The following is a 25,086-nucleotide window of genomic DNA, read 5'->3' as shown; positions in this document are numbered from 1 at the left end:
TTAGCGGCCGGTACCAGTACTGGTCACGCTTTCTCGTAAAATCTGTAAACCTTTTCAATCTCAAAAGCAGCCAAAACTGAATTTCTCCTTACAACATCGATACATTTTGACGAAGGAAGGTAATGAGAAGATAAAACAATAAAACCGACGTGATGTACTTGAATTGACACAAATTTAAAAAATCACCAAAGGAATCTCGCTTGATAAATAAAACCTCGATCTCAGAGCTAAAATTTTAAGTAATGTATTGTAGAGAATATGGAAAATCATTTGCTATTACGAATTCGGTAGTAAAACATAAATATGTCTCTAATGTTAGTTCTTTTATACCTCCGAGTGAGATATAAAACCTAAATAATGAGTGTAATCGGGTTCACTGTCATCTACTTTCTGGGAGCCTGTTATGCCGACATGACGATCTAAGGATGTTGAGCAAACAGGTGGTATTATAACCTCCTATTGGCTGGAAATCGTAATCACGACGATTAGCCCGTGAGCGAATGCTATCTAGGTTCACTGGATCTTTAACTTGCTCTTGCTCACCAACGAACCAATTATCCAGAGAAACGCAGATGCAATGAAAATTCCACGAATAACACCGATGTAAGCAGTAGGAAGAACTGAAAAAGACAAAAAAAAAAAACAGAAAAAAATAACTATTGTTTTCCCTCTTGGTCATACAAATGGGTCCGGAATGAGCACATAAGCAGTGTAGTCGAGAGTTACCCACACACCACTTTACGCAAGAAATATTCTTTTGCTTAAAAAACAAAATGAATGACATTTCAAATTTAGGTGCTTAATGCTTTAAACTATCTACTTAAGGTACGAGCAAATGGGAATTCGGGGGCCAAAGAAGCTTTTTATTTCTGAATTTTTTTTTTCTAAACAAGAGGGAAATGGCTTTAAAGGTCGTAATTTTCTCTTGGTTGTTCTATTCAATTTTTCGCTGGGGTTACATTCTGAACGAAACGTTATGACTGGCATTATCAGTGTTAAAATTCATTGCCATTTACCTCCAGTGTCTAAGTTTTGAGAAGACAGCACAAGGTCAACAATGAGGAACAACAAACAACGGAATAACTCCATGTAAGGGGCATACCACCTGCAATTTCCACAAACAAAAATCAATAATTAGCAGATGTGTTTACGGCAAATGACCTTTGTGATCAAACAGCACTGAACAATATTTTTTGGATGAAACAAAATGTGTCTCGCATGAAAAGTTTATTGTTGGATGAACTTCCACCCAAAACCAGAGCAATTACGAAAGAAACTTTTCCTGACAATGCATGAACCAAAATATATTTCACGTATGATTACTCCCGCAAGCTATTCGGATTCCTTGACCGAGATGTTCGAACTCTGTTTACACTGGCATTGTTTCTTAATTATAACTTCCAATAGCATATTTTAAATTAATAGTCCTTACTTGTTATCAAACAGAGCTCCAACACTTGAAATTGTGAAAAGGAAATAAGAGATAACTCCTAGCACATGAAGTTGGTTCATCAACTGAAGACAGAAAACAAACAAACAGAAATACTTTCAAAAAACAGAATGTCCAAGGCTACTGGCCAGCTACTTGATCAAACCCTACATCTGGCTGGGAATTGTATGTGTAGACATTTTGTAACTGAATTTAATTTGGCAAAAGATGGAAAAGAATTTAAAGTAACTAAACAGGTAGGTAACCTTTTAAATGAAACATACCATCCTTCTTGCAATTAGTAGTTGATATGCCACAATGGTAACAGCAAAATGCACAAGCACATAAACATTTCCCCAGTATGACAATGAACTGTCATACCTCTGAATAGGATATTCGATCTGCATCAGAAAAAAACACTATAGGTCAAATATTCTTGCACAATTTTACATAACACTTATGCCCAAATAAGCACACAAAATAAATGGAACAAATGGGGAATTGCAAAAGGAATTAACTTTCAAGATTTCACACAAACTGAATACCTCTGGTAGATCTGCAGGATCACCCAAACGAGGCTTTCCTGGAGTCCATCCAGGTCCTTTGAAGAGTACAGCCAGCTGTAGATGTAAAACAAGAATAGATTAATTAACAATAATTCACCATTTTATAATAACAGGTTTAACCCTTTGTACCCTAACATCATTATGCATATTCTCCATATTGTTTTATATACATTTCCTATGGGTGCTGACAAGGAGAATTTGTTTAACAATCAAGAACTTCTTTAGTTGGTGATCATTTCCTTTATTCTCTTGACCCTCATGTTTGATTCAGGGGTTATATTTTAATGAGAAATTAGATGCTAGTCACTCTTAGGGATCAAAGGGTTGACACTTTTGAACACAGAGTTATACAGGAGATTCTTTGGCCTTTTGTTTCTATGTCAAACTCCAGACAGTGATTTCTTGCTGGAAACATGGTGTTGTGTTCTTGAGCAAGACACTTTGCTTTTACATCTTGATTCATGCTGCAAGATAACTACTGTAGTAAAGGGCTAGCATCCCATCCTGGGTGAGAGGGGAGGTGTGGGGTGGGGGAGGGTGGACAGTTCAGATACAAGCAAATCAAGTTCTGGTGATATGGGACACTTAGCTTGCAGAACCAACCTTTGTCTAGCTAATCAAAGGAAAAAAGACTCTAAGAGCAAGATGTAATAGAAATGTGTAAAAATAAAAATTGCAACAATTGCTTGGCCATTTAAAAGTTCATTTCCATTTCAAATCTTATCTGGAGCAGTAGATTTATGGAATATCCTTGAGGGCACAAGAAGTACTGTTCCGTATTATTGTGTCTTTTGTGCTTTACCTTATCTTTAAGTCCTGGTGTTTCCCAAAATGTTTTCCAAATATGACAGAAATGGCAAAGCTGATGGGAAAGAGAACATCTGGTTAAGTTATTAAACCAATCTCCTTAAATACTACAAATTTTATGAAAGTATTTAAATAAAATGATGATCATGCCCAATCCTCAGTCAATGAGATGATTGGGGGTGGAAGGTCAAGTACAAACTGCTATGAAAGCACTGCAAAAGAAGCAGTGAGCAAGTGAAGCTTGAGCCAGACCAGTTGTGATAAGGAAAAGATAGGAATGACTCAAAGTAATAAAAAACAAAACAGTATCTAGTATTAGTGGCACGCTTTCTAACACGAAATCAATGGGGATAAGAAATTTTGCATTCAAGTGTAAAAGAGGTGGCAGTACACATCATTGCTTCACTGCCTTCCATATGGGAAATCTTGCAGATGTGCATGGCTCCACAAATCAAACCATGTGCAGCTTGTTTGACTTAAATGTTTGGTGCCAGTATGAGTTCTAACCTGAGTCCAAATGGGATCCCAGCTGGCCAGTGGATGAACCAGACCATAGGCTATTTCTTCATCTGTTTCAGCTTGAAATGTTCCTACAATTTGGAGCCAAAATCATCCTCAAAAATATTGCAATCTTATGAATATTTCCTAAACCAGACTTGAGTAAAATCCACCCACTGTGAAAGGCAACTGGTCCATAACTCTTTAACTCCCAAGATCTGATTGTTAATTCTCCCCTTTAGCTGGAAAACATTTTCTTGTAAATTAGTAATAAGAACTTGGTGCTAGATCAAGATCATAGCTTCTACCTGATAAGTTTGAATATTCTCATTACCTTTTTGCTGAATAATTTATGGTATTATAAGGAGAAGTTTCATGTTAATCACTTCTGGGGGTTAAAGGGTTAAAAAATACATTTTTTTCAAAGCAAAAGATTTAGTATCTTTCCAAGCACATTTTGATCTCAAGACATGGCAAGTGCCATAGATAGTATAGTTGTCTAGATCATAAAATTTTCCTACCAAATATTCGGTCCCAAATAATCAACGTTCCACCTGGTAAAAAAATAATGTACAAAGATAAGACTGTAAATTATGTTAAGCACCAGTATCAGAAGCCTGATCCTGTATAGTACTTTTTTTTGGTCAGCTTGACCAACTACACCACTTCTCTTCATGGTCATAAATAGCATTGAATTAAAATTTTAGCATTGCAAATCCTGGTTATGGGAAAGTTGAACAAATTAACAAAACATACATTCTTCATTAAAATGAATTTTATTGGCGATTCTCCACAGTGCCAGGCTAAAGTGAGAAAATTCCAAGAAATTATTTTGTTAAGGCAAGGAAGGGAAACAAGTTCAATTAACAACAAAAAAAAGAGATTACACCATCATACATTCACACTTGCAATAGTTCATTTAATTTCACTACCATTATTTAAAGAAGAAACTTTTAAAACTTACTTACCATAGTTTTTATCAATACAGTATGGATTTCTCCCTGCAAAAAAAAAAAACAGTTAAACACATCATGCAACAAAATAATTTTTAACAATAAAATCATACTAGAGAAGTTAAGTTTTAGCATCTCGATCAAAACAGAAAGACAAGGCTTTAAACCTTAAACTTACAGTAATTATCCAAAAAATATAACACTTATTCTTACCATGATGTACACGATGATGACTGGGTGTGTTAAGAATGTACTCAAGAGGTCCAAGAGAGCGCACTATCTGTTTATAGAGGCAAGGGGTACATATCTTTAATTTTTCTTTCATTACTGTGATTTGGAATTTTTTAGAAATTTTGAAACAAAATAAGTGACTTGAAGGTTAAATTAAATCCTATGAGCATCACTTCTGTTAAACCAATTCAAAAACAAAAGAACTCTTACCTCTGTGTGTATCCAGAATTGGTAAAGCATATTGAACTGACTATGCACAAAGAAAATTGAAGGAGGCACCACCAAGGCCAAAGGCATGTAAAAAATCTGCAACAATTAGAGATTTAATTCAACTTACACTATCATTACACTTAATTGTTTGCTAGCCACTGAATTACTTAATCTGAATTACAGTGCAAGGTGTCTCCTTATTTATTTCAAACTGACCACACTGATTTGAATTATTTCATTAAGGAGATTTTCTGGACAACCAAGAGAGACTATACTTACTGCAGAGGTGTAATTTTGCACAACAGATTGCCTTAAAGCTGTTGTAAAATTGTAATCCTCAGAACTGTGATGCACCTGATGGGCTGCCCACATAATGTTGATCTCTGCAACAATTTAATAATAAATTATACTAATTACTCAATCTTCTTTGAGAAATGAATATTAAATAATGTCAAGTGAACACAAGCCATGAATAAAGTCACATCCTACAACAATCTTGAACAGGAACCCTCAGCCCTGAATTTTAGACCTTACCCTTTCACAGACCCCTTGTGGCCAATAATATTCTACTATTCCCATAGTACATGTCTATTACCAATAATATTACAGAGGGACTTTGAATAAGAAAAACAAACTTTGTAAATAATAATTTTCTTACCATGAGCAGCTCTGTGGAACCAGTAGTAGATAAAATCCACTCCAATAAAACAAAAGTACCATGTTCCAGGATAATCCCATGGTAATGTAATCAGATTAAAATTGTCATAAATAAATACATAAAGGGCAAGCTCAGCACTCAATATAATTATCCTGTTGAAAGAGGAAAAAACCAGCTGTCAAGAACAGATTAGGGTCCATACTCATAACCCTGCCTTTAGATATTATTTAAATAACTTGTAGTACACCATGAGAGGAAAGGTGTAAGAGTCATTTTAACCCTCTAACTCCCACGATCTCATTAGTAATTCTCCTTGCTGTCTGTCATATAGTTCTTGTAATGTTAGTTTTGAGAATTTGGTATTGGATCAACTAATAATCCCCTAATTGATATTTTTCTTTATTCTCATCACTTGTCTGCTTGATGTTGTATTTATACTGCAAGGAGAAATTCTGTCTTGGTCACACAAGGGAGTTAAAGGGTTAACCATAGGAAATGTGTATGTTACAGCCAAAAATTATGTCAATGCTATTCATTATAAGCACATATTTTTTCTCTCTGTTGCATTTTTGTTTAGTTCTTTTGTTTTCAATAATATTCTGTTAATTTTTTTTTGCATAATTTCCCCTTTTTTGGGCATCATTCATAAAAGTTCCATACCAAAATGTTTCCTTATTCAGCTTTATTGTTTAACTGCATGGATATTTCTCAATCAATTGTTTTATATCATCAGCCATTTGTAGCAGATCCTGTACAACATTTATAAGTGTCTTGTTGTTCATTATTTTTTTCTTGTTTTTCAGTTTCTTTATATATGATTGGAGTAATTTGTTATTTGCAATTTTATTTTGGCAACTGCTTCAATTATTCACTTCACTTCAACTGTTTGGACATGTACGAGTATTTTTGGCCATCACAGTGGGTCAGATGGTTCAGCCTATAGAAATTGAACTTCATGAAAAAAAAATTTCAAACAACACAAAACAAAGTAGCAAAGATGCAAAAGATAGCATTAACTAGAACAAGATCTCACATGATATCACATTATAAAAATTCATTAAAACATCTTCTCCTTACTTGGACAACTGCGACAAAGTTCCTGCAGCAATGGAACTGAATGCATCATTCAACCTTGCTGGTGGAAGTCTGGTCAGAAAAGCTAATATGTACTCTAAAGCTATAGCTCCAAAGAAGAAAGGAACAGCCTAAAACAAGGCAAAGAGGTAAAATGAATGTTAATTTTCCAGCCAAATATGACAGACAAAGGAATAAGCTCACAGTGCAGATGCCATGGGAGTGGCCTCAGCTGTCAATAACTCATTAATTAAGCTAGTTTTTCCTTAATAATTACATGATCTTTGCCAAGGCAATTGGTACATAAGACCCTCTCCAAGGGTTGCATCCATAGCATTGTACCCTGTCTATTAAGCAGGAGCCCAATTTTCAAACAGAGGTCTTGGCACGTTAGTTCACTTATGTCCAGAAATGCATGCAGTAACGAAAATGACAGATTTGACAAATTTCGTCAAACGGAGTGAATGTTCATGGATCTGACGATTTTGGCAAATTTAAGTCAAAACCTGTCAAAGTAAAATCAACTTGGCAGAATTCAAAATTTTGACGAATTTTGGTCAAATTCTCATAGGGAATCAGCTTGGCGGAATTGACAATTTTGACAAATTTTAGTCGAATTCGTCCTAAGTAAAATCAGCTTGGGGCAACTGACAATTTGATGAATTTTACTAAAATTCATCAAAGAAATTAACTTGGCGGAGTTGACGATTTTGACGAATTTTCATCATATTCATCATAGCTAAATCAGCAGGGTGGATTTGACGATTTAGACGAATTTACGCCATTTTCCTTGCTGCATGCATTTCACTTTATTCCGGTACTCACTTCGTTCAGATAGTCCGGTACGTCATCAAGTTTAGCAAACGAGGCTTCTTTAGGTGTCACTGCATACAGAAAGCGGCGGACTCCTTTCGTGAAAGACAAATTCCCAAGAAGAGGCTGACGATCAAGAAAAATTAAACATCGTGTTGGAAAAAAGAGCGCTACTTTAAAGTTTGGCTAAATCAAGCTCAATATTTCCACAGAACCCCATCCTTAATTATGCCTACAGTCCTTGGAAAAAAGAAAGCAATGGGAAAAAAATCACCCATGGGACTAGATCTTTGTTTTAAAATAGAGTGGGATTAAACGGAAGTCTCTCCATCCAGCAGCATCCAGCAATCACAGAGAAGTAAGAATTTGGACTTTGTTTACATCAAGGTACGCACACAGATCTAGAGGTTGCAAACATGACCAATCTCTGCTGATGCTTACCTTATTCATGGCCGACGCAAACAAACCGTTATCTCTCGAGCTGTATTCTCGTTCGATATTGAAGATCTACCCTCAAAAGAAACACAAGGTTACTCAAGGTCACTGAAGATATCGGCCTGAGTTTTTCGAAACTATCATCGCCGATAATAAAGTTCATGCGGATGACCGCTGTCCTAATGGTAACATGAAATCCCGAGGGGAGGGTAATGGAAGTGTTCCGATTAAACCAACTGTTAACAAAAATGTGGGTGCACTGAGCCCTCCCGTCCTTCCGGGTATGCTGTTGAAGTGTGATAAGTGGGTCACGCGAGTACTTCGTCATCTCATTTCGTCCTGAGACAATTTTTCTCACATGATACGAAAATCAAACTATAAAATTCGAACAAACAGAATTTATCTCTAAACCCATGTTCAACAGTTTCAAATTGGAAATCATTTTGTTTCTGCAACCGTGTTATCTATTTTCCCCTATTTATTTTCTTCTACGTTACTTCTGTATTATTCATTTCAGTTTTCAAATCGATATGCAATGCAAGCTGAAGCTAAACTCTTTCTTAGTACGTCTATTTGCCGAACTCTGACCTTAGATATCCGATCGTAAACTGCGGTGAAATTCACCATGTAAAGAATACTAAAATAGGCTTATAATTGCGTGAGGATCCGCGCTGAAGTATATCTCCGACATAAGCTTAACTTTCAGTAATCATGTAAAATGTCATGTGTCGGTAATCGTCCGAAATCGTATGCAACGAAACCCTTCAAAACTGGACGGAGCCGTATGATAATAGAACAAGAGAAAATAACCCTAACATCATCTCCTGATGAGAAGCAAGATTTTAAAAAAATCATTGAAGGAGATCTGTCGTTATTAACACTTAAAATGTTGCTTTTGCTTGTTATGCCGATGTTGCTTCTTCAGATCAAGTAGAGTTTTAACAAGCATCAGCCTTACGATTTGTTATGGCTTAACCCGCTACAAATGGTTTTAGTAGCTCACCTTTATCACTGAGTGTACGTGTTGCTAACTAAATCAAGACGCTAAGTTCGTTGCTGGTACTTTAAAACTCAGTACACCGACAATTTATCCTATTGTAAGATACAGTTTCGAGATGATCGAGCGGCAATCGTAAGCGCGCAACGAGTGCGCAATAGGGGTTATTCTCAATCTGGCTTGGGGGCCGAAAAACTTCTCCCCGAGTATGATTTGGAGCTGGGGGCCGAGGAACTCCTCCGCGCGGAAATTGCATTTTGTTCTCGCTTTTTTTTCTACTTTTTCTCCTTATTATCATTATTTTCATATTCTTTTTTTCCTTTTTTTCGTTTCTGAGCAGTTTTCTTTTTCGGACCACTTTGTTAATTGTTAATTGTATTCTGAATCCGGTAGTGTTTTCTGTTGCTCAGAAGTCGCCGGCATAGACTCTTTTTCCTTTAAATAGAAATGGTTTTGTTTGGCTTTAACCGTTTTATGTATTTTTTTACTTCTTTTCTCCCTTTTACGTTTCTCATGTATTATCCATTTCAAGCTCGTCATCCTTCCATAGGCAATGCAAGTTAGAAAGGAGGTAAACGTTTTCGCAGTATGTCTTCGTATCGAACTCTGACGTTAAGATGTCGATATCCAATCGTTAACTGCAGTGAAGTTCTCTTTGTCGAGAATAAAATGAACAAACAGGCTGGTAAGTGTGTGAGGATCCGTGCTGGAACACATCTTCGACATCAGCTAATTTTCCGTAATCATGCGAATGTCATGTATCGGTGATCGTCCGAAATTGCATGCAACGAACTCACTCAAAATTGGACAGAGCCCCATAATATTAAAACATGAAAGAAAATAACTCCAATACCATCCCTTGACTGGAAGCAAGATTCAAAACATGGAATAAAAAGGAAATATGTTGTTCTTGACGCTTGAAATGCTGCTTTTGTTTGCTATGCCGATATTGTTTGCTTGTTCAGGTCAAGTAAAGTTTTTAGTTGGCATCAGCTTCACAATTTGTCAAGGCTTAACCAGATACAACTGGTTCTAGTAGCTCACCTTGATTATTGAGTGTGTTTGTAAACTAAATCATGTGGTTAAGTTCTTTATCGCCGTCTATGGCTCCTGACACCCTTCAGACCTTCCTGTTGGTCATTAGAGGGGAGGAGGTTTTGGCTAAAGTACCCTCTTCTTACTTGTGGTCCAAGTTATTGGAAACTTTATACCTCCTTTCTCTCAGATAATGATTTCGTAATGATAAATTTCGGATGACAATCAGAAGTGTCAGTGATAAATATGCTGATTACCCTTGAGTCAATCCCGCTTTAAAATGGAAGATGGTTAAGTACATAAGTACATCGGTTACTTTTACGAAGGAAATTTGCATTTTTGGTCTCAAATAACTTGCAAGAAAAATGTAAAAGTCTACCGACCACTTCCTCTCTTTGCTTCTGTACGGCATAACTCTGCGATACAAATCGACCCATTTTTTTTTTAATAATGGTACTCTTAAGCCATCAGTTCAGTAAGTTGCAGATTTATTCAATTAAAGTCTTGAACGCCTTTTTATCCTTGCATGAACTCAAAGAGCTTGTTAATGATAATGCAAATTTTGTCATTGTAAAGGACTACTATCTTCTTTATTGAGGGATTCACTGGAGCCAAAAAGACCAAATAAGATTCCCCAATGTAAAAGGGATAATTTGTACGCCAAAATTATGCAATAGAACGTATAGGTTAATGTTCTCAATAAAGAGCTGAAGACCATCGAGCCCCTTAACCTGGTCCATGGATTAAAATACGATAAGTGCGCTTATTCGCCTAAATGGTTACATTATTTTTATGCGCAGTAAAAGATGTGCAATGCAATACTGAAGAATCATATAAGAGAGCTTCAGCAAACGAAGCCGTCTGCCATTACAACATATGCTAATATTCCTCGTGTAGATCGCTTTTGTCAGTTCTTTGTTTGATTCATTTCCTTTATTCTTGACCGGAAACGCTCGATTGCACTCTCAGTAACACAAAGTTCCTTACCCTCCCCCCCAACCTGGTATTTCAAAACTCAGTACACCGACAATTCATACATATTAAATATGTAGTTTCGAGATGGTCGAGCGGCAATCGCAGGCGCGCAACGAGTGCAGGAGAGGTCATCGAGGTCGCGGGTTCGAATCACGCTATAGGAGTTATTCTCAATCTGGCTTGGGGGCCGAATAACTTCTCCCCGAGTATGATTTGGAGCTTGCGGACAAGGAGTAACTCTCAAACTGGCTTGGGGGCCGGGGAACTCCTCCCCGCGAAATTTCCATTTTTGTTTTTGCTGTTTTTCTCTTCTTTTTCTCCTTATTATCATTATTTTATCTTCTCTTTTGTTTTTCCCTTGTTTTTTCTGAGCAGTTTTCTTTTCGGGTTACTTTGTTAATTGTTAGTTATATTCTAAATCCTGTAGTGTTTTCTGTTGCTCAGAAGTCGCCGGCACAGACTCTTTTTCCTTAAAATAGAAATGGTTTTGTTTGGCTTTAACCGTTTTATGTATTTTTTTAACCTCTTTTCCTCCTTTTACGTTGTTTATGTATTATCCATTTCAAGCTCGTCATCCTTACATAGGCAGTGCAACTTAGAAGGAGGTAAATGTTTTCTCAGTATGTCTACGTGCCAAACTCTGACGTCAAGATATCGATATCCGATCATTAACTGCAGTGAAGTTCTCTTTGTCGAGAATAAAATGAACAAATAGGCTGGTAAGTGTGTGAGGATCGGTGCTGGAACACATCTTCGACATCAGCTAACTTTCCGTAATCATGCGAATGTCATGTATCGGTGATCGTCCGAAATTTTATGCAACGAACTCACACAAAATTGGACAGAGCCCCATAATATTAAAACATGAGAGAAAATAACTCCAATACCATCTCTTGACTGGAAGCAAGATTCAAAACATGATTTAAAAGGAAATGTTGTTCTTGACGCTTGAAATGCTGCTTTTGTTTGCTATACCGATATTGTTTGTTTGTTCAGGTCAAGTAAAGTTTTTAGTTGGCATCAACTTCACAGTTTGTCAAGGCTTAACCAGATACAACTGGTTCTAGTAGCTCACCTTGATTACTGAGTGTTTGTAAACTAAATCAAGTAGTTAAGTTCTCTATCCCCGTCTATGGCTCCTGACACCCTTTCAGGCCCTTCCTGTTGGTCACTGCACAACTCTCCGATACAGATCGACCCGTTTTTTTAATCACAGTACTCATAAGCCATCAGTTCAGTAAGTTGCAGATTTATTCGGTTAAAGTCTTGAACGCCTTTTTATCCGTGCATGAACTCAAAGAGCTTGTCAATGATAATGCAAATTTTGTTATTATAAAGGATTACTATCTTCTTTATTGAGGGATTCATTGGAGCCAAAAAGACCAAATAAGATTCCCCAATCTAAAAGGGATCATTTGTACACCAAAATTATGCAACGGAAAATACAGATCAGTGATCTCAATCAAGAGCTAAAGACCATCGAGCCTTTTAACCTGGTCCATGGATTAAAATACGATAAGTGCGCTTATTAGCCTAAATGATTCCGTGATTTTTATGCGCAGTAAAAGATGTGCAATGCAGTACCGAGGAATCATATTAGAGAGCTTCAGCAAACGAAGCCGTCCGCCATTACAACATATGCTAATATTCCTCGTGTAGATCGCTTTTGTCAGTCTTTGTATGATTTATTTCTTTTATTCTTGACCGGAAACGCTCGATTGCACCCTCAGTAACACAAAGTTCCTCACCCTCCCCCCCAACCTGGTATTTTAAAACTCACCACACCGACAATTCATGCTTATTAAATATGTAGTTTCGAGATGGTCGAGCGGCAATCGTAGGCGCGCAACGAGTGCAAGAGAGGTCATCGAGATCGTGAGTTCGAATCACGCTATAGGAGTTATTCTCAATCTGGCTTGGGGGCCGAATAACTTCTCCCCGAGTATGATTTGGAGCTTGCGGACAAGGAGTAACTCTCAAACTGGCTTGGGGGCCGAGGAACTCCTCCCCGCGAAATTGCATTTTTGTTTTTGCTGTTTTTCTCTTCTTTTTCTCCTTATTATCATCATTTTTATCTTATTTTTTCCTTTTCCCTTATTTTTGTTTCAGAGCAGTTTTCTTTTTCGGGCCACTTTGTTAACTGTTAGTTATATTTTAAATCCTGTAATGTTTTTTCTGTTGCTCAGAAGTCGCTGCCAAAGACTCTTTTTCCTTAAAATAGAAATGGTTTTGTTTGGCTTTAACCGTTTTATGTATTTTTTTTTTTGCCTCTTTTCCCCCTTTTATGTTTCTTATGTATTATCCATTTCAAGCTCTTCATCCTTCGATAGCCAATGCAAGTTAGAAGGAGGTAAACGTTTTTGCAGTATGTCTACGTGCCAAACTCTGACGTTAAGATGTCGATATCCGATCGTAAACTGCAGTGAAGTTCTCTTTGTCGAGAATAAAATGAACAAACAGGCTGGTACAATACCCCTAACCTGTGTAACCTGTATTTAGCGGTCATTCACCGTGGGTGACTCTGTTTTTTTAGTCTAAGAACGAGTTGACCGAATGTAAACAAGTCAGGTCAACAGCGATTACACCGTGTTCACAGGAACTTATCTTAGTTATCACAGTCATCACCAGGACTGAATTACCTACAATCTTTGGGGAAAGGTAAATTAAACAAATGCTGCAACACTCATCTAACCTTGCATGGTTATTACGTACTTTTTATTTATAAATAATGCATGGTACATTATAGACCACGCTAATCAAAGTTAAACACACGTTTGTCAAACGAATTGTTTCTTCAAAATATACCTCATTTCTTCTTTAATGTATATTATGGGATAAAAAATGAACAATTTTGACGAATTTGGTGAACATTCATCAAAACATAGTCAAATATTACCATACTATGTACATATTTACAAATGAGTTCATAACCCTAAGCATCAAACTGGAATCATAACCATTTAGACTTGGTTGTTTGATTAATTTGCTCACAGATTTTTTTCAAAAGACGATCACATATAACAAGCTCAAAATAACAAACAACGTGAAATTGTTAAGAATTAGAAAGAGTTAAAGTTGAGTCATCTGCATTGAAGATGATCTGTGGAATGAATAAAATATCAGGGTCAATATCACGGTATTAAGTCAAACTAAAGTAAATTACTTCAATCAGGGTAATGCCAAATTATTGACAGGTATGTCGCACTTAATTTACTGAATAGCTATGCACTCACTTCAGAAGTATGATCCGAACCACTTGTTAAAAGTTCTCTTCAGCAATCCTTGTTCTGTGGAAAAAACAAAAAAAATTGAGACTGACTGAAGTTGTATATCCCAAATTCGGTTGTTTCTGAGCGAGTTTCGCAGCGAGTTCTACAATGCCACATATATGTCATACCTTTAAGGTATCAACCCCCCTCCCCCCAAACCCTTACGAAGTTTGACCCCAGGGAGTTTATGAAAGGCCTGTGACAGTTTGCAGAATTTCATTTTTAGCTACCTACCAGTTTGAGGAATGGAGTGTCGTTTGATCTGCTGGTGAGCGAAAGCTATTTGAGATCCACTGGGAACGATGCTCGCCAGAGTAGGAGGTAATGGGCGATGGAAAGAATACGGACTCCCTATAAAATCCAGAAAGATTTTTGTTAAAAACCTCATCCTATCACAGATTAAGTTGTAGATAGGCCTCTACATTTCTTGAAGAGCTATCATAATATGAACTGTTTGATTCGTGACTGTGACATAGGGAATTCCGTTTGAATATGAGGATACCTGGGATGTTTAGCTTACTGAACCAAAACTGAGTGAAATTGGGCGAGATTTGCCGCGCAAATCATGACCTTGAGAATTGGATAAGGAAGCTCACTCTTTACAATTAAATCCTCCTCTTAATCTATCAAATGACGTTCGACTAACCATACCTCTGGCTTTCTCGGAACTCGGATTGATCTCTCCATTATTGAATGCAGCATCAATCATCACAGGTTGAGTTTGAGCAAACTTGGCAGCAAGGATGTTTGATGGTTTTGTAACGAATTTAGCTCTCTTGGAAAAGGGGTTCACCTTGTTACCAGAGGAATCTGTGATACTGTTGGATGGAACACCTTTGAGCTGAACTGGTAGAGTGTTGATCACAACTTCAGTTCCTCTGATGTCGGCGGCTGCACAATCGGTTATTGGTCGATCCAAAGCCCTAGCCTTCTCGAGAAGCGGATTTTTCTGCCTGGAAAAGGATAAATTGGAGATATTCCTCGGTTGTACTTGCAGGCTGCTTTTCTCGACTTGAGGTCTCCCATTCTTATTCACAGGACTTTGTGCTGGTCGATCCAAAGGTTTTGCCTTTCTAGAAAACGGGTTGACCCTCTGACCAACAGAACCGGTGATTTTTTTGGATTCATTTTCTCTCTGGGGTGGTGGACAGTTTTTCTTCATTTCAGCTCGGACAAAACTGCCGTCGGGGACACGTGTTTGTTGACATTTCGCCTCACCACAATCTTGGGTAAAAAGGGAAAGAAAGAGAATGAAATATCAAAATTTACTTGAATTAATTTTTTCAGATCAGAGGAAAGCAAAATTAGAATTTTAATCGCCTTGCATTTTTCCTCTTTAGAGAGTACTGATGATATGTTTTCACTAAAATTTCATTTTGCTTAACAATCATCAAATCATTTAGTTCCTCCATAGCCACTAAATGAGGAGGGTACTATGCAGAGGTACTAAAGCTGAAGAGAATATTGACAATTCTAAGTGTCTTACTATTTTGTTACTCATTATACTAAAGGCTGCTTTCGCTCAGATGTAGATTGTTAAGTATTCATAATTTACAAGTTTCTTCCTTCATACCTTTCGCTGCTGGAGTGGAGGGCTTTGAATTTGATTGGAAATTCTTCATCGCATCAAGATCTTTTGCTGTCACTGGAAAGTTTTCAAGTTTAAGACATCCACCGTTCTTTGATGGAGTGTCAAACCATGACGGTTGATGGTCAAAGTAATCTTTGTCTAGTTAAAAAAAAAAAGGATAAATGAAAATCAAACATTGCGTGAAAGAACACTTCTCTGATCAATTCTAAGAGTCACACCGTTTTGTCACTCATCAGACTACACTGCTATCGCTGCGGTCTGTTGAATGTGTGAAATATTATTTTATAAGTTTCCGTCTGCACACCTTTAGCTGACTCAGTGGTGGGCCTTGAATTTGATCTAACATTCTTCTTAGCTTGAATCTCTTTGGCTGTTACTGGAAAGTTTTCCACTTCAAGATATCCACCGTTGTTTAATAGGGTATCAAACCATGATGGTTGATGGTCAAAGTAATCTTTGCCTAGTTGAAAAATAAAGCAAAACAAATGAAAATTCAAGTGCATAGAAGAACACGTTCTCAACCGTTATTAAAAGAATCTTAAAACGCTTTTAGGGTAAAGTGCCTGTTCTCGTCTTGGGGATGGAATATCACATTTTTAAGTTGTGTCTTTTGTGAAATTGGAAACGTACTTTTAAATCAGGCCGGTAAATGATGATTTCGCAGATGGCGTGAACAGCAATTTTTAGCATTTTCTAGTCTTCCTTGGCCTTTTAAAGCAACGATTTATCATTAGTTAAAGGTGATGCAGACCCTCGTTCTTTCCCCATCTTTATTATTGGATGCATACCTGGAACATAATTTGAGTTCATGAAGACAAGTCGGTCGTATTAACTGCGTGGTCGCCATCGCGCCTTGTATACTCACCATTAAATGCCTTGGGCTCGCTCTGGGATTCTTTTGCTTCCATTTCATTCTTCATGACATTGAAAATTACACCAGCCTCGAACTCGGCAATGTTCTTCTTTGCCTCCTGTAGCTTTTTATCCATTGTTTCCATTTGTTCGGCAAAATCAAAATTATTTCTTTGCCCATTTTTTTGTAGTTGGGACAGTTTTTCTTTGAGATCAGTAATCTTTTTGTCTCTACCAGAGAGAGTTTGCTGAAGGATGGCGATCTCCTTTTCCTTAGCTGGTAAAATGCAAATAAATATCACAGATACTTGAAATAAAGATGAGTGAAATTACAGTTTTGAATCAGTGGGTCAAATCGGGAACTATAAAAAACTGAACTGTTCATGACGGAACAATAAATAGGGGGAGAGGGGAGGGGGTGTAAGGACCTTTTGTCATGGACATACAGTTAAACCTCGGCCCCTCCACAGTTTAATGTCTTAAGTCCACACACGTGCCTCTGTTATCTCGCATGCGTCACTTCATGGTACTAACCGTTAATCTCTGTTTCAAGGTAAGCGATCTTTTGCGTAAGTTGTTCCTTCTCTCTCGCAAACTGAAAGAAATTGTGCCATTAGGGACACAACAAAACTGTCAAAATCATCAAAGTTGAGGACATAACACATAATTAACTTACAGCGGAAAGATAGAGGAATGTCAAAGAGTGACGTCAAAATCTAAGAATTTTAGTTGCGCGCGCTTTTTCATCTCTTTACGAGGAAATTTTTCAACCTGGTTACCTAAACATCTTTCCTGCAAAAAAAACTTCCAATTGGTTTAAATATTTCTTAAGAGTTGACCAAGCTTAAAACTGAGCTAAGTTTGGACGAAGCCTAGTTATGATTCGAACTGAACAATCTACGACCGATTTCACGGCTTATAGAATGAATCAAGTCTTCTTGCCATCACTTAAAAAAGCTTTTTTCTTCATGCCCTTTCGATAACAAATTCTAACTTAAATGCATTAAACGTATGACTTAAAAGAAATTAAATTCCTAATGATTGGGAAACGCCCACCTCATTGGCCATGATCTGTGCCCCATGTGAAACCTGCAGAGGCTTATTATAATACTCAGCAGAACGATTCGTTACACTAACTTCTTTCTCAAATATTCTCGCAGAAAAGGATTTTTCCACGGACTCCTCGTCACCTGAGATGTTTTTGTTCATTTTGTATTTGACATCTTCACTAGGACCATTCGATAAATACGAAAAATCCATTCTCTTCACTTTGCTTCAATAAGAACCGAGCTCTTGTGGTGAAACAAAGTTTCGATTTGTTTATGACTAGTTGCATGGTAACGTGTTTGTGTCGTCACTTCTTGACATCATACAGATGTCGAAGCGCTAAGCCTGGGCACAAGAATGTTAAAGCTTGAGTTAGAAATTAAAACTCTTTTACAAAGTTAAATCGTGTATAAAAAAACACATTGTTGTAGTCCATTAATTGCTGTTTGTGGTGTTAAAGAGGGCTTTCCTTGAATACAGTTAATGCATTTCAACAATTTAGGCATCGGTTCTGCTTCTCTCGGCTAAGATTACAGCTGTCAACCTTTCTGTGTGAAGTGAGAAAATTTAATGTCGCCATGGTTTTTTGCAAACTTTTTATATTATATATATATATACACCATATTACGAGCATTCCCTCTCTGCAAGGCTTACATGCTCGGATTCTTCTAGGGCAGACCACAACACCGGGGACTACGTTCCCTACTCTTTGCGATAAGTGTATGGGTTTTTTAAAATGAGAAGAAGAATTTTAAATCTCTCTTGCTTATGACCAGAATGTCTTCATGTGAGTTGTATGTTTTTAGCTTCACGCTTCCCCTATTTCCATCATGGCTAAGTCAAATAAACAACGCCTTCTTATTCCGTCCTGAAACATATCAGGAACTGCCTTCATTTGAATTTCAGATCTAACATAAATGTTAATTTATTCTTCATTTTTTATCACCTCGCGAGGGTTTGAAATGACATTCAAATGACAAGATGGCCGAATATACAAGTAATCAGTTCGCCAAATTGCACAATGTAGATGTTTTGTATCACTCATATGTTCGTCATGGTTGTCCAGTGGTACGCTGGTGAACAAGATTCTGGTGTTGTTTTGCTTGGGTTAAACTTAGCGTCGCTTTCCTGGACAAGAACACGTGGATTTCAGCGACGAATAAGTGGACAAATGAACTCGTTATAACCCTTTCCAACAGGTATTTACCGAACAATTCTGTTTCCATCCTGTGATAGGTAAAGTTTCCGCATAGCCCCATACTAGTGTAAAACAAATCTGTTTTCCTAATGGCAATGTATTGTTTTTGTCATTGTTTTCTCTATCCAAGAACTGAATGCATAATGTAGTATGGGGTTGTGCGGAAATTTTACCGCAGCTTTTAGCAAAGGGTAGAAAGGAACAATCTCAGTTAATTCAATTCACTCTGACGAGGGTCTAACGCTCCAAAGGTCAGCCTTTGACTCTTTACGGTGGCCAATTTACCTTTTCAACTCAGTTGTTAACACTAAATTACTCTCTCACTGACGCAGCACCACAGTTTCTCTAGAAACTTACCCCCCTAATTCAGTGTACGGTTGATTGTCGTGGAAAACACAGCCAGTGGTATTATAAATTTCTCTGCTTCAAATTTAAAAATCAAGCAAGGTTTTGGGGTAAATTTATCCATCATAGTCTAACCTCCAAGAGTATTCTGAATTTTACTAATCTTTTTTGTTCAAGAACCATGATTAGAACGAAGGTAATACAAGTGTGTTAGAATCTAACCTATGATAGATTTGCTCATTGTAGATTGCAGTATAGATTGCATCAAATGCACTAAGTAAATTTACAAAAAGGTAGTTTTTGACCTACTTAGTGCCCCAGCTTATGCCAGAATATAGCTTTCATAGGGATTTACACTTAGGTTTAAAACACCCTACTTGATAGCAAATTAAAAGTGATTCAACCAGAAGATTGCACATTCAAAAAGCTTACTGGCGAAGTGACTTCCTAGAAATCAAACCACCCGCGAATTGATAGAAAGTGCAGTCTTTTACCTTTACAAACATGGCGGTAATTTGACAAATCAAAGCGGGAATAATATCTCGATTATTTAGTTATACCTCTTTCAGGGTATCATCACCACTCCTACCCCACCCCACCCCACCCCACCCCAATTATTTTAGCTGGAAGATGTCCTCCCCTTCTAAGCACGAGAATGGTGGTGTGAAGTTTTGGTTACGAATAAAATTTTATGGCCAAATTTTCAAATAAATCGAATCAATAGAGACAATAGCTTCATGCCTTAGGTCAGCTCATGCATACACCAAGGTGAACACAAGGATGGATGTAAATTCGCAGTTTTTAATTAACTTGTATCTGATGATCACAATATTTTCATTCGTAGACAACAATTAATGAAATTGGATCACGTGACATATCATTCGGATAAGAAGACACCATCGTCCTCAAAGCTCAGGTAATTGGCGTTCCCTGCTATCATCTTGGAAAACGAGTTGTACATAAAGATGGTAATTTAGTGTTAACAACTGGGATTGAAAAAGTAAATTAGCCACCGTAAAGGGTAAAAAAGCTGACGTTTCGAGCGTTAGCCCTTCGTCAGAAGGGCTAACGCGTCGCGTCGCTCTGACGAAGGGCTAACGCTCGAAACGTCAGTTTTTTTACCCTTTACGGTGGCTAATTACGTTTTCAACCCAGTTGTTAACACTAAATTACTTGCTATACTCTCCCACCGACGCAGCACCACAGTTTCTTTAGAAACTTACCCCTTTGTACATAAAGATATTTCCCTTGTCTTTAACCCAATAAGGGAAACTGTTCTGGGACTATCCTGGCCGATTTTAGCAGACTGATATCAGACAATAAAGATCTGATCTCTCTTTATTTACCATCTCAAAAGCAGGAAAGAAGGAGAAGCGTACATTCTGACAATGGACTTTATGAGGGCTTAGTTCATCCTCAAGGAGAGGGGGGATTGGGGAGAGGGGATTTCCAAGTTTGTGGTATGTTTTAGGGCACCTCCGCCATTATTATGTAAGAAGGGTTTTCTTAAATAGTATTATAAGTACTTTTCCATCTCGGAGTGAGTTTTTCAAATTTTTGGAAATCCGATAAAATGCGGGGGAGGGGTGGAGGGTGGGGGTTACTTGCACAAGACTATCGTCTTACTCCGTTGGAGTAATGATACTCTTTTTCAATTCACGCTGCAAAGAACGGCATGAGCTCTTATCATTATTGTTAGCTCTTATTGTTATCCTTTGAGCAAGAGAGTTTCTTCGCCCGCGGGAAAGTATGAGGCCTTGAGTAATGCGAGTCGGCGAGAGGCCTGCAAGGGGTCTGGGACTGGTAAATAGTATCAGACCTCCGGCAAACTTCTCCGCGCCTTGTCTTAAATATTCCTTTGGGTGGAGAAGCGCACGTCCTGCTGCTCTAATAATGAAAGCTTGTACACAGGCTAGATGGACTTTGACTGGTAAGCTGTTTTCAACCTATCTTTAAATACGTCAACATACACCAGTCCCGTACAATTTATTGTATCAAACACCTTGTTCTCATTCTAAAACATCATTTTAAATATTATGGGATAAGTGTTAAGTTACATAAGTAGCCGTTGAAAAGTCACCTGTATCTGATCATAACTGTCCTTTTTCACTACAGATGAGAGCAAATGAAACGTATTAAAATCACGTGACGACTTGCCAGGACAAGTAGATGCCACAAGATTAAAACCTTCCTCAAAGTTCTGGTAATTATGTTGTGTTTATAATATTCCATTCTGTTATTCGGCGAGCTTAGTTTTACCTACAGAAATTTGTGTTGTCTCCCTTGAGGGAAACTACTGTGGGACTCTCCGAGCCCAGTTTACATTAACTGACTGATAGAATCTAAGAGAGGGTTGAAACAGTGCCGCTAATGGTCTTTGACCTACATCTTCCATTTCTCATACCATTAAGCCATAATCCCATCATTTTTAATCCACTTTACCCTATTTGGAGGCATCCGTGACGCGATAACTTAATACAGATAGAAGTTCAAAGATTATACAACGTATAGATACAGAATGTTTGATACGGAATATTATATAGGGAGGGCAAAACCTTGAAAGGTCAACGAGAGATGACAAATGTCATCACTGCTACCTCAGGTCGTTTACGGGAAGAATCTGGCATATCCATAAGCTCGATTTCTGTCGTTTTTTCGAGTCCAGCAAAATGTCCGAGAAAAACTGCAAAAATAGTGGCAGCCGGTTACATTCAATAAACTATCATCCCACCCAAGAGAAGGTGGCATTCTCCTGTTGGCTTGGTGCTACAAATTTCAGGAATAAGCACTGCCTAGCTATGAGCCATGTGGCTTTAAAACCCGGCCACTCTCGTTTCATTCAAAAGTATTCACGAAATATCTCTTCCGTACTAGGATCGCCAACTAAAGGGAGAGTCAAGAAAAAGATTGGAAGGCTCAATAGATTTCAACATCCAAGAAACGTCTGGTCGATCAAGGATAAAAGGACAAATTCAAGATAATGGTGAGTTATTAACGTGCTGGTAGACACCGTCTTTAGCTAGGTCTTAAGAAATTTAACATTTGAAAAATAAATGATACCTTGTTAATTAACGCTAATTTGGATGTTTTTTTTTTTAAATAAAATCATGCTTGTAAGGAAAAATTTGCAATAAATCACAGCAAGAGGGATAATGAACTCCGTCAACTCTTTTGCATAGCACTTTTGATTTAATGCAGCTTTCACGCATGTCGTGAAAATTCGATTTGGAATTTTATTTTCCGGACGATTTCCAAACAAAACTCATTTCAAAATGTGCTCAAAGCTTTGTAAAGAAAACAGAAAATCAGCGGCTTTTTTTAAGTAACTCAAAGACCACTGCAGCTGTTTCAAATCAGACACCAATGTCTAAAATTGGACAGCAGTGACTGAAATCAGACGTGTTTAAATTGGACACTAGTATCTAAATCGGACATTAGAGTCTAAAATGGACACCAATGTCTCAAATTGAACGGTAATGCCTAAAATTGGACTCCCAGTGTCCAAAACTCGATGCTAGTGTCAAAAATCAGGTCCTAGTACCTACATTGAACACTAGTGTCTTTAATTGGGCACTAATGTCCATAATTGAGCATTAGTGCCTAAAATTGGGCACTAGTACCTAAAATTGGGCACTATAGTACCTAAAATCAGACAGTTTTGTCTTAAGTCAGACACTAGTGTCTAATTTGGATGCTAGTGTCTTAAATTGGACACTTGTGTTCCAAATCAGACCCTAATAACATAATCAAAAATTAGTTTCTTATATCGAACACTAGTGAGTAAAGTAAGACACTAGAAGTCTACAATTGGACACCTGTAAATAAAACCGGATGATGGTGTGAAAATCAGATACTTATGTCTAAAATTGGATGTTAGTTTCTTAAATCTGACATTTTTATCTTAAATGAGACAATGGTGTCTAGAATTAAACATAAGTATTTTAATCAGACACTAGTGTCTAGAATTGGACACTAGTATGCAAAATTGGACTTAAGTGCCCTAAATGGATGCAAATGGCTAAAACCGGCCACTAGTTTAAAATCAGACACTTGTACTTGTACATTAATGCTTGGCCAGACTTCTTCCATATGCAAAGAATGGCATTTGACTGGTGCAAAATACAATTATATCAAACAACTGTGGAGAACATATTTTGATGGTATATCCTTAGTTAAATCAAATTCTAGTCAAACAGTTATCAATCTTGTTCCCCTTCCTTCAAGGGATCCATTGTTGACAGAGATAAGAATTTGAAATAATTTCAAAAAGAATATCAAACAATGAAGGAAAAATAAACCTGGTAAAATCAAAGTAAAACATATTTTATATTGACTTGCAAAAGGACACCAGCCAAAGAATATTAAAAATAGGAAACAGCTGAATAACTATACAGCTGATCTTAAAAAATGGTTGTGGGATGAAATCCATTTCTAAAAATTAAAAGACAGATCAAAGAGATGAGTTTGCTTTTGTGAACTATGGCATATCATTCCAAGGTCAGGATAATATTTCACTGCCAGAGAAGCAATTATTATCTTTAACTTTAAGCCCTAAAACTAAACCTAGAACATAAAACAAGGTCACCTACAAATTTCTTGTTCAAATTTTCTTAAATTTAAATAAATATCCCAAAACCACAAATTGTTAGACCCAAAAATGTTCCCTTGATGACACCAAGTTGTTGTAAACAATTAGCAGTTTCACTGGGTTTGAAAGAAGGAAGGTGAATGACACAATCTTAATCAAATTTAACAAGTATTTTGGACTACCTTTCGTTTGCCACATAGCCTAACATTTACATGTATAAGAAAGCTCTAGCTTTGACCAACACATAAAAATGCTAATTGAGTTGTTGAATTGCTGCATTGTAAACCATCCACTGTATTTTGTTTATAGTCAATAGTTCTTATTTTGCAACATTTAACTGAAATCAAATGGAAGTAGCCAGGCAAGTCCATATTTTCCATTATGAAAAGGAAGCAATCAATTGTTACATATTCAACCTCAGTTGACAAATAACACCCCTTTCACACTCTAGATCTAAATTCTAATTCTCCTGCCTGAAAACATTATATTTTTTGTTGGCTACTCCTGAGAATTAAGTGCTCCATGAAGACAACATCCCCTGGTTCACTAAACTCTATGTTTCCCACATTCTGTTAAATCCTACATGTCTGACAGAGTAAAGATAACTCCGCACTAACTCATCCTGCCAATCACTGCTAACAGTTAGGGGATTCAGAACAAAAGACCCTTGCTGAACCACTAGTTTCGCCTTTCATGAGCACCACGGGTCAGTTCAGCAACATGGACGAGGAGGGAAGCGACTGCACTCTTATCATCCTTTGCCCAAACTTTACCTGAAAGATATTTCTTAACACTTTCCCTTGCTTGTTTAGGAGACAGAGATTTGCTGGACTCTACTGGCAGATGTACAGCAAAAATAATGGCCAAATACTTATATGGTGCATTTTTACCACCACAATAAGAGTGAAACAGAAATTGTGAGGGTGGTGGGATAAGCTCAAAGTGATGGATGAGGACTACCCTGTAAAGAGCCACAATTTTTTCCTTCAGGAAATTGTCCATCCTTATTTTGGTCTCTTGTGGAGGATTTGCTTTCTCTTTTTCACCATTAAATCTAGCCAAAGTATTTTATGTCTTGGATCCAGCATTTCAGCAGTTTCATGGCCAGGCAATCCACGCATTCATGTGCTGCTGGAAGTGCAGCCAATAAGAACACCAGCGGTTGCGAGGGATTCTTATTCCGTAGATGAACCAATCCGCGAATTCTTAAAATCTTCCAGAACCGGTCAGTCTGTGGTTAAGTATCGGTTTGCGCTCTCTCTCAGGACCTGATTTCAACCCTTTTTTCGGAGATTCGCCAGCAAGTGTCTGGTCGCCTTTGTCATCTATTATGTCAGGGATTGTTAATTCCCGCTTATCTGGCGCTGTCTTTACAGATTCACGAGTAGATGTGTTTTTCCCTCTATAATTGTCTCCGCCAATTACTTTCGCAACGAGTGTATTACGTTCCTGCGTTTTTTTTTACCTCCCTCAGGTTTATCTCCAACCTCTTCGGAAGACATCGTTTCAGCAAAA

The 25,086-nt window shown here is 37.5% G+C and overlaps 3 protein-coding genes across 3 annotated transcripts; all 3 read right to left on the bottom strand.

The window, feature by feature from the left end:
* Window positions 1-8: 8 nt before the first annotated feature.
* LOC131796200 (alkylglycerol monooxygenase-like) lies at window positions 9-7,817 on the bottom strand. The gene is made up of 16 exons (XM_059113818.2): window positions 7,681-7,817; window positions 7,252-7,365; window positions 6,430-6,557; window positions 5,353-5,504; window positions 4,974-5,077; window positions 4,695-4,790; window positions 4,467-4,533; window positions 4,269-4,301; window positions 3,822-3,854; window positions 3,310-3,392; window positions 2,798-2,857; window positions 1,975-2,049; window positions 1,714-1,830; window positions 1,433-1,515; window positions 1,017-1,105; window positions 9-620 (listed from the first exon to the last, which is right to left on the bottom strand). Exons 1-16 carry the CDS (start codon window positions 7,687-7,689, stop codon window positions 514-516), a joined length of 1,350 nt encoding a protein of 449 aa, XP_058969801.2. The 5' UTR covers window positions 7,690-7,817; the 3' UTR covers window positions 9-513.
* A 6,098-nt stretch (window positions 7,818-13,915) lies between these two features.
* Window positions 13,916-17,653, bottom strand: LOC131773479 (structural maintenance of chromosomes protein 2-like). The gene is made up of 7 exons (XM_059089446.2): window positions 17,450-17,653; window positions 16,928-16,988; window positions 16,407-16,670; window positions 15,846-16,001; window positions 15,524-15,679; window positions 14,185-14,301; window positions 13,916-13,968 (listed from the first exon to the last, which is right to left on the bottom strand). The coding sequence occupies exons 1-7, from the start codon at window positions 17,651-17,653 to the stop codon at window positions 13,916-13,918; spliced, it is 1,011 nt and encodes a 336-aa protein (XP_058945429.2).
* Window positions 17,654-23,040: 5,387 nt separating this feature from the next.
* Window positions 23,041-25,073, bottom strand: LOC131773493 (torsin-1A-interacting protein 2-like). The gene is given in 5 exon segments (XM_066165295.1): window positions 23,041-24,278; window positions 24,280-24,638; window positions 24,641-24,667; window positions 24,670-24,810; window positions 25,037-25,073. Coding segments are annotated over 5 exon segments (636 nt in total). The 3' UTR covers window positions 23,041-24,206.
* Between the last annotated feature and the right edge of the window lie 13 nt (window positions 25,074-25,086).

Source organism: Pocillopora verrucosa, chromosome 4 (assembly GCF_036669915.1).
Source record: "Pocillopora verrucosa isolate sample1 chromosome 4, ASM3666991v2, whole genome shotgun sequence".
NCBI lineage: Eukaryota > Metazoa > Cnidaria > Anthozoa > Scleractinia > Pocilloporidae > Pocillopora > Pocillopora verrucosa.
The sequence above is the reverse complement of the archived record's forward strand: the minus strand, read 5'-3'. Positions and strand labels throughout refer to the sequence as shown.

Bases quoted from the DNA above. Each gene is read 5' to 3' on its own strand.
- LOC131796200 (XM_059113818.2), bottom strand. The intron at 2,050-2,797 runs GTAAAGCACAAA...TTACATCTACAG, and splicing joins CACCAGGACTTAAAGATAAG to CTGGCTGTACTCTTCAAAGG. The intron at 1,516-1,713 runs GTATGTTTCATT...TTCTGTCTTCAG, and splicing joins TACTAATTGCAAGAAGGATG to TTGATGAACCAACTTCATGT.
- LOC131773479 (XM_059089446.2), bottom strand. From the start codon at position 17,653: ATGGATTTTTCGTATTTATCGAATGGTCCTAGTGAAGATGTCAAATAC. The intron at 16,989-17,449 runs GTGGGCGTTTCC...AATTTCTTTCAG, and splicing joins CACAGATCATGGCCAATGAG to TTTGCGAGAGAGAAGGAACA. The intron at 14,302-15,523 runs GTATGAAGGAAG...TGGATTTTATAG, and splicing joins CTCCACTCCAGCAGCGAAAG to GGAGTCCGTATTCTTTCCAT.